Genomic DNA, 9,521 nt, shown 5'->3' with positions numbered 1-9,521 from the left:
GTACTATGATAATAAAGTTACTGTTGAACACAATGTACAATTCATAGACAAACCAATGTCTAGTATTGAAGGGGAGAATAATCATAACAGTAATACATTAAACAATAATGAAACTCTCCCTAATAACAATAATAAAGATAAAGAACCTGTCATACAATACTCTACACAAGAGCAAAGACTGGCTAAACAAACTATAGGTTTAAATTACAAAGACAATATAAACCTAGTTATGTATCTAACAGAATTTAACAAATTCCTTAATGAAATCTATAGCAATCCATTAACATATTACAATGCTATAACATGCATAGACAAAGAACAGTGGATCAAAGCTATGAAGGATGAAATACAGTCACTTCAACAATGAAACACATGGATATATGCTATCCCCCCTACAAACACAAATATAATTGGAACAAAATTTGTCTATAAAATCAAAAGACTGGCTAACAGCTGAATAGACAAATACAAAGCACAATTTATAGTGTAAGGATACACTCAAAAGAATGGAATAGACTTCTATTCTAACAACTTATTTGCCCTAGTAACAAAACTATTAACAGTACAATTATTGTTATCTTGGGTAGCATCTAAGAACTACAAAATACATCAGATAGATGTAAAATCTGTATATCTTTACAGAGAACTAAATGAGGACAAACTCATTTATGTGAAACCATTGCCAGGCAGGCTACTTACAGATATTAAACCTGGACAGGCATTATGCTTAAATAAAGCATTATACAGATTGAAACAAGTAGGTAGACAATAGTACAAGAAGATTACCAAACTACTGCTTAAGATCAGATTAGAACAAGCTAATTACAATCATACTGTATTTTATAAGAAACAAAATAATAAAACAATTCTTGTAACATTTATGTATGTTGACAATATTACAATTATTAGCAAAACTATTGTTATAATAACAGTATTTAAACATGTATTAAGACAACACATTGTATTTACTGACAGTAACAAAATACATTAGTTACTTAGTATTGAAATAAGCTGAGATAGACCTCAACAAATGATTAGCTTACAGTAAAAGCATTATATTGAAAGTATAATCAAGCATTACTACTTTGAAAACAAAAAGGCACTACAAACACTTATTACTCCTGGAATAGATCTATCTAACAATACATACAATACATACAATACAAACAAAAGTAATAATGAAACAACACTATACATGAATATGGTAGGATTGTTAAGATATGTTACAGATTGTACACAGCCAGACATATCTTATATTACTAGGCAATTAGCCTGCTACTTACAAAAGCCCTAAACGTATCACTACAAAGTAGTGAAACATTGCTTTACATATTTAAAATATACAACAAATTGCTGGCTTCAACTTGGAAGCACAAACACCTTAAAACTACAAGGCTATTGTGATACAGATGGATGAATGACAGAAGGACACAAAGTAATAAACAGCTATGTCTTTCAATTAGCTAAATCAACCATATCCTGGTCAAGCAAACAGTAAAACCTGGTACTACTATCTGTTTACAAAGCAGAGTTGTAAGTGCTAGTGTATACTACTCAAGAAGCTATTTGGCTCAAACAATTTGCTGAAGAAGTACTACAGACTGAATTGGCACCTATTATGATTTATTACAATAATCAAGGTGTAATAAAGACTGTAAAGTCTGACAAAATAACATACAATGCTCACACTAAACACCTTGATTTACAAAAAGACTTTGTGCAATGTTATATTCAAAACAATTACATTAATGTATACTATGTTCAATCACAGAACCAATTAGCAGACATCCTTACAAAAGCTCTCTACATTCTACAGATCAAGCATCTAAACAAACTATTAGGTATACAGTCCTAGTTCTTAATTAATGCTTGAAGGGGAGTATTAGATTGTGCTCTGGATTAGGAAATCCCTAATTGCCTTATGTAGAGTTACTGTGCTTGGAATGTCTCAGACTATCAGACTTTACTATGTAGTATATAAGGCAGACACTTGCTTGATGTCTTAATAAGAGAGAGTATTTGGGGCACTCCTGCTATACTTGTTAAAAAAGGGGAAAACAATGCTAAAGATAAAAAGGAGGGTGTATACACTTAAGAATGAAGGGTATGTGACTCAGACAATAAGGAAACATAGTGTGAAGACAAAAGAGGAAATGTGTGTGACTCTAGGGTCCATACTAAGGAGGTTTAGGCTTAGAAGAAGGTCTAGGTTCAGACATGTGGTTCTACACCAGGAAAGGTACAGAACAGTACAGAAGCTGTTATAAGCCATAGGGTAGGCTTACAGTCTCTTACCCTTTGTCTATCCCTTCATTCTTTATACATTTATCTTTGACCTTCCCTTCCTTTATTCTTTGTAGCTCATCATTCTTAGTAGCTTATCATTCCCTGAGTACTCTTGTGTAGTTTAGTATATATAGGTGTACAAGGTCAGACTGGTCCTGTAGTCTTGATCTTGTCTACTCCAGGTAGTCCTGTACTCTTAGGCTCACTCTATATACTCTATACTTATCTTACTCTCTCTTTCCTTCTATTCTACAAGTTCTGACTATGTTCCAGTGCTTGTATTCTGTATTTCTGTTGTGTAGGATAGTTGTAGCCTGGGTCCCCTTGCTGAGCCTTCAGGTCCCCTCTACACTGTTGCTGACAGTTATTGTCTGTAATCAACTTGTTTATATATTCAGTCAGTACAAGGCCTTTACCTTTTTACAGATTTGAGCAATTGTAATTTACAATAAAGTTGCAAGGCTGCCTATAATTCTCAAAGCAACCCAATTAGTACACTTGCACAGTCAAATTATTTTGTACTTATAGGCAGCAATAAATTTGCAAACTGGGTAAATACGACCTTGAATTGGCATCTGACCATCACCATATCAGTAAGCAAGGGATTGACTCAAAGCACATTTGTCAAATCGTCCACATTACATAGATCAGCATCTGGTTGCCTTGAATACGATCTATGTTTCTACACTTGTAGCTTTATTCACGTATTCATACCCTATATAACACAACCACAGACACTTCACAATGACCGACCGTCTTGTAGACACAGAAGAAAAGGAAACAAAGAAAAGGAAAAACAATCAGCACATATCGTGGCACAGGTTCGGAAGGAGTATGTAGTCGATGGTGATTAGAATGAGGGGTCTCCGGCGAAGGAGACGACGTATGGTCCTAAGGAAACAGATAGAGAAACTGGAGAGGAGCATAGCATAGATGTTTAACTGGCGTAGTGTTTGAATACTAGAGAAGGCGAGTAAAAAATCGAAGAGTGAGAATCAAAAGAGAACCGCGTGAACGGAACGAATGAACAAGTAGCCCTGTTACAAGTAAGCGCACCAAGAGTCGTGTCGAAAAACATAAGAAACCGAGACCCGAGAGAAACGATGATGAGAAAATGGATGAAGGGTCAAGGCAAAAAGAAAGTAGAAACAGCAGTAGATTAGATTGCACTGTAGCACAAGAGCTAACAGCAATACAGAACGTATCGTAAAAGCGGACACGAAAGACGAAATTGCGAGCGCAGCCACGGCAAAATGGCCTCCAAACGGTAACAAGAATTCTTGAGCTTCATGATAGATCGGACCACACATGTGCAGGATACACACTTGTAACAAACGGAATTGACCTTGACGTGTCAAAGAGCGTCGAGACAAGCGGAGAACCACGAGTACTATGCTTTTCCAGGTGCAACAGCCACGGATGCTTCCTCTAGCCTTTCAGCTAGGCTACGTCCAAAGCCTTCACGCTCCCACTCGCCCCCTGGCTCATCCCCGACTCCACCGGTCGGTTCCTTGACATCTACAGCAGGCCCACTGTGACTGTGACCTGGACCAAAGATACCGTCAAGAACAAGAGAATTGCGTGCACTGTTAACCAAGCTCGCTGTTCGACTTGCGCCTTCCCCGTATGCAGAACCAAAAGGTGAACCACTGTCAACGGCGCCGACAGATAAAGATACACTCGGGATATGGGGTGGCGGAGCGTCAGAAGGAGGCGATGTAAGATTGCTAAGGGGAACGGTAGAGACGGGAGTTGAGGCAAGTATGTCGTTATATGACAAGAAAGAAAGACGCTTGTGAGCATTCTGTGACGGCGACGGCGGATGGGGCCTGACCCGCGCCTGCGGGAATGAGCTCCCACCAGAAGGAGAACTCGAAAAAGTGGTCGGAGCGGTTGGGGTGGTCGGTGAGACAGGGAGAGAATTTGGAGGGTGTTCAAGGGTAGTTGTCTTCGGCGAGCTTGGTGCGCTTTCATAATGAGTGGATCCACCCGTACTTGTTGGGGTGCTCGTCCCATTTCCTTGCCGAGCAGTCTCAACATAGACTATTTGAGAAGGAGAAAATCCACCAGGGACCGGTGGTTCAGCAGAAAAATTCGTTGTAAGAGATGGCGGGGAGACCTTCGGAGAACCTGATTGAGACCCTGCATGCGGAGGACTGCCTCCTGCGCGTCCAGCTCCAGTAGATGATACAGACGACGGTGATAGCGGCACAGACACAATCGAGCTTTGTATGGGACTTGGCAAATTGAGAAGCATACTTGTTCGCACTCCCCTACCCGCACCAGCACTCATGCTCGGACTTGGACTTCTACTTCCGCGACCGACTGGGCTGCCTACCCCACTCGTTATGTTGCTGGCAGACGTCACAGGTGCCTCCACCGCTATAAACTGTTCCTCATGTTCATCCGTTGACGTGAGAAGTGCCGCCGCACTATCAAGTACCGAGGGAACGCTAGCTTCAATGGGCTCCGTGGTCTTTGAGCGTGGAGTTCGATGTGGATTCGTCGGATGGGTATGGATTGGATGTGAAGGTGTAACATCGCGCTCAAAGATCGCCGACGACGATGACGAATGCCTGTAAGAAATTCAGTTAGCATATTGTACACTTTGACCGCTTTGCCACAAATGCTATGGATCGCATGACGCCACCCTTCCCCCTCGACGATTTGACGCGCTCTGTTGCCACGCCGCCAACATCGAACGGCCAGCAATATAATAAAATTAATCCCAGCAAACGAAAGCTGTTCTAGAAAAATCATGTGCGTGCCGTGCCATTAAGCTCAGCGAAATAATTCGTGCAGCCAAGAGATATTTCGTTGCCCCAAGATCCGATCCAGAAACCGCATGAAGCATAAAAAATGGTATACTCACACAGAAGTTGGGGATGATGGAATCGATGTCGGTGAGCGTGACCCAACGCGATGGTGACCAGTTGAGACGGACGTGAGCATTTGTGGCTGGCCACTGGCGATCCGACCAGACTTGTCTGTCGATGCAGAGACGGTCCTGTCTTTCATCGGAGGGGACGAATTCGGATTCAGCGAAATGTGCCGGGAATCAGCAGGCTGGGCGGGCGACAAATTCGCTGACGCAGGCGATGACTGCGATGTTGTATCGGTCGCTATTTGTGTTAGGAGGTTGTCTTGACGCGTTGAGGTAGGAGGCGAAACAACTTGAAGCAGGTGGTTAGAAACGAGCCAGAAGGCGTCCACAACTCACTCACCTTGCGAGGCCATGACTTGAGATGAGTGCTGGCGTCGTCGACGATGTCGAGCAAGGCGTTTCGAGAGAGCGTAAATGGAGGAATGTGCGAGATGAGGGTTTGTGGAGAAAAGCGGCGAGTGGACTCGAAACGAATGGATCCTTGATGCGCTGATCACGTAACCAATGCAAAATTACATAACACCCCCTAATGGCTCCTCCAACATACTCATTAATTCGTCTCTTGTGGCGGAATCTGACTGGGCAACAATCCTCAGCCGCCAGCCAGTGCAGGTGAATTATTCTGCACCGAAAAAGCTCAGTTATTGTACCCCTATTCTCAGAGCCTGTAGTCTATCCGAGCAAGTACTGCATGTGAACCCGAAATCACGCCAATAAAGTGAAACCCGGGTAAATACTCCCTTTACCCCCTCCCCTGTACCCGAATCTCAGGGGGAACGTGGTTCTCATTACCTGATGTCGATCATACTCGCTACGGCCCTGCATTGATTATACTCTCCGAAGGAAAGGCCTTTGATACTCTTTTCTTGATTAGACTGTTCATTAGAATAAGGAAGTGGCGCCTGTTAAATTCTCATGCTCGATTCTACCAGTCTGCACACTGTCTTGGACTTATTCCAACGGGCACTAATTGCATTTTTTGGGTGCTTCCCAATTGGCTTCGGACGCCAATAACTGTTTAAATCTTCCAAAGCAAAAAGCATACTCAAACCTTTTTTTATTATTATTTCTGCTCATTAGTAACTTCAAAAAAGCGAAATTTACTGTAGACTGTGTATATAGTATAAGCTCATGACCTGGTACACAGTCAAGATTAACATTCAGAAAGGTCTAGCTTTGTCTCTGTTCCAAGACAAATCCTATTTAAAAAAAATTGTTATCATGTACAGTGTGTACTTTAGGAACAATTCATAACTTTATTCTCAAAGAAAAAAATCATTAGGATAAGTGTCCAATTACTGTCTGTTATGGATTCCACAGTAGGAGTTACACCTTGTGTGATTAGTTTACAGAACACAGGTGGATCCTTTAACCACTTGTATCTAGTTCTAAGTATAGCCTCAGTTGTTACTAACTCTTTTTAGTGTTAATAATACTTACACTTAGTAAGAAGGGAGAGAATGTCTTTAAGAGTTTGATCAAGTGTTTATTTCTCAAGGATAAGATAGTAGTATTGTGTGAATATGAGAAAGAAGTAGTAGTCACAATTAGTTTACAAACTATTCTTAAGTAAATTGTTATTAACTTGAAGGATAATACTCTTTATAAGAGTTTACTAGTCTATTTTATACTAGTTACTAAATATATTTTCTGTATGTTTTTACTATACTAGTAATTAATATGTTTAAAGACTTCTTTTTTTATATACTTTACATTTGCTTCTAATAGTAAATTAGTATATATCTCTTAAGACTTTATACTTTATACACTATCTTAGTAATTAGTACCTTGAACTTTTATCCTTCCTTTAACTAACTCTAATTATCCTTTGTCTGGTTAGTACTGTCAGACTTTTATACAGTTTATTGTTATAAGTACTCTTTTGTACAAAACTATTATAATAACTATAAAACTATACTCAATTTACTACTTATAGTATATGTTTAAGTTATAAAGTTTAAGAGTAATACTCTCAAGTAGATTATATTATTGTTTTAGTGCAAGTATTTACAACCTGTAAATAACTTTAATGTTGTACTGAGTTACTCTAGCCTTTTTGGTATTAGTATTAAAAGTAAGTATAACTTTTACTAACTATTGTTCTTGTTTTATTTGTTTTAATATTATTACAAAGATTAATATAACATTATGTGTATATAGTTTTTTAGCTTTTATATGAATGTACAGTTGTGTTACTAAGTATTCTTTATACTAGCAAAAGTTATGTATTTCAAATATATATATTATGTGTTTTGTACTTGTGTGTATGTTCTTAAAAAGATAAATTGATCTTACTTTTGTGTTTGAGTAAGTAATTTTTCCTACTGTTCTTTAATTTAATTTTGTTATACTTAACTTTCCTTTAAAAGTACTGTTAGGGTGTCTCTTATAATCAATACCTACAACTAGTTAAATTTACTAGTAAACCGACCGATTTACGCATCGTACGCGTGCTCTATTTGTAGCACCAACGCGTGCGTGCCGAACGGACTCGCAACATGCGTAGCCTCCACGGCCTTATAAAAACCTTGACAAATCTTGTCCCTCTGCCGACCGAACGTCTACCTCTCCCCAACTCGTAGCATATAGACCATGCCATTATCTACTGGCTGACTTGTCTCTTGCCTGTTCCTCTCTGCAACATTTTGTTACTTGCCATGCGCTCCGCCTTGCTGCAACTGCAGCCTCTGTGTACCGCACATCTGAAACGGCGTTATTCTTCTCGCCACTTCATATCGAGCCTGTTTTCTAGATACAGTGCTAAAGTCAATCCGCCTAATCCTGCAAAACCTGCGGTAGACACGGCTGACAGCTCACAAAGCGTAGTCGGCACCGTTCCATATCATACCGCTTACACGCTCTTGCGACATCCGTATCAGCCATCGACGTACCCAGCAAAGCTAGACAATAGCTTCTCACCTCTGGGGCGTCGTCTTATGGTTCAAGGGACGCAGAAGGGGGAGATAGTCAATTTTTACTGGGAAGACGAGGATCCGCGGGTTCAGTCTGGTGATTCTCCAGCTAGCGGGAACAAGAATCGTTTTCCATACATAACATTTGCGGCCTCCGCGTCCGAGGGATCTCCGTCAAAATCTAGTGAAGAGGGCGACTTTCTCGGCCGCCGACCATACTATCCTATTGGGGTCACAATAGAACAGGGCAACGTATCTCATGATGACTCTGAGATCCACAAGGACAGCACAACAACACCGCAGTTTCCCCCGAACGAAGCCTTTCTTTTCGTTTGCACACATGCGGCGAGGGACTGCAGGTGTGGTGATCAAGGGAATGCGTTTGTAGATGCTCTACGTGAAGAGCTTAACAAGCGTCAGCACTCTACGAATTTGGGAAAGGATGAGTTGGATAAGGATCAGTCCGAGTTTGTACGTGGACTTGAGGCAGTTTGTGAAGAGTTTATAGGTGAAGGCGATGCACAAGGGGAGAAGAAGGCGAGGGAAATGCTTGATGCTGTGTGGTCACGGATAAGGATAGGCGAAGTTGGACACGTAGGCGGACATAAGTGAGTAATTCTTCTTTTTAACTGTGTAAAAAATGAGCGACGTCCGAACTCTGCTTATCCTCTAGGTATGCAGCGAACTTACTTGCCTTCCCGTTCGGTGATTGGTACGTGTATCTTACACATGTTGTCTAGATAACTTATAACTAATATACGATAACTATTGCATTCAGGCTAGGCAACCTTACTCCTGCACATGCACCACTCGTACTCGATGCCATAGCCTCTCGTCTTCTACTCTTACAAATGCTAGAGAGCCGAAAATTTGACAATAGGGCAGGGCAAAGCGGATCCGACGTCAATGGTGACGGAAAAGTGAATGTTGTAGAGGCTCTTTCTGTACCATTGATTCTTGACCCGACAATCTGGCGTGGGCGAATGGGGCTGTCGAAAGACGAGCAGACGATGTTGTTCGAACGATATTCTAGAAACGCTGGAGATTATACCGCTACAACGAAATAATGCGGGTGCAAATCCGCCAAGCCTCAGCTTGGTCAGTATCTTGAAAATTTGGATGCCCCTTGTCGAGGATCGGTATAATATTATGTCCCGTTTTTGTAAACTCTTAGAGTATGTGTCATAGAAATACATTAATGCATGGACTCTAAACATGTGTGAACTTGTGGAAAGTTGGTATCTGCACGAGGGGACCAACAGTACACGGCGATGAAAAACAAAATATAACTCAGCAGACAAAGACGGCCAAGGCAAAATCCTCAGCCCTTCCAGAAGCCTTTTAAGTATTGTATAAAGGGGCCAGTGTTGGTGATATTAACCCCATGCCGCCGTCGTACTGATAGGAAGTCATAAGAATAAGTGTCAAGACAAAATCAG

The 9,521-nt window shown here is 40.9% G+C and overlaps 2 protein-coding genes across 2 annotated transcripts; one reads left to right on the top strand and one right to left on the bottom strand.

Moving 5' to 3' along the window:
- Positions 1-3,061: 3,061 nt before the first annotated feature.
- Positions 3,062-5,597, bottom strand: FOMMEDRAFT_144054 (uncharacterized protein). The gene is made up of 3 exons (XM_007261694.1): positions 5,511-5,597; positions 5,159-5,459; positions 3,062-4,862 (listed from the first exon to the last, which is right to left on the bottom strand). Exons 1-3 carry the CDS (start codon positions 5,521-5,523, stop codon positions 3,677-3,679), a joined length of 1,500 nt encoding a protein of 499 aa, XP_007261756.1. The 5' UTR covers positions 5,524-5,597; the 3' UTR covers positions 3,062-3,676.
- A 2,230-nt stretch (positions 5,598-7,827) lies between these two features.
- FOMMEDRAFT_25078 (uncharacterized protein) lies at positions 7,828-9,149 on the top strand (the record flags this gene model as incomplete). The annotated part of the gene is made up of 3 exons (XM_007261693.1): positions 7,828-8,690; positions 8,756-8,794; positions 8,861-9,149. The coding sequence occupies 3 exons, from the start codon at positions 7,828-7,830 to the stop codon at positions 9,147-9,149; spliced, it is 1,191 nt and encodes a 396-aa protein (XP_007261755.1).
- Between the last annotated feature and the right edge of the window lie 372 nt (positions 9,150-9,521).

This window comes from Fomitiporia mediterranea (assembly GCF_000271605.1).
Source record: "Fomitiporia mediterranea MF3/22 unplaced genomic scaffold FOMMEscaffold_1, whole genome shotgun sequence".
NCBI classification, from domain to species: domain Eukaryota; kingdom Fungi; phylum Basidiomycota; class Agaricomycetes; order Hymenochaetales; family Hymenochaetaceae; genus Fomitiporia; species Fomitiporia mediterranea.
The sequence above is the reverse complement of the archived record's forward strand: the minus strand, read 5'-3'. Positions and strand labels throughout refer to the sequence as shown.

Bases quoted from the DNA above. Each gene is read 5' to 3' on its own strand.
- FOMMEDRAFT_144054 (XM_007261694.1), bottom strand. The intron at 4,863-5,158 runs GTGAGTATACCA...AATTTCTTACAG, and splicing joins CCATCATCCCCAACTTCTGT to GCATTCGTCATCGTCGTCGG.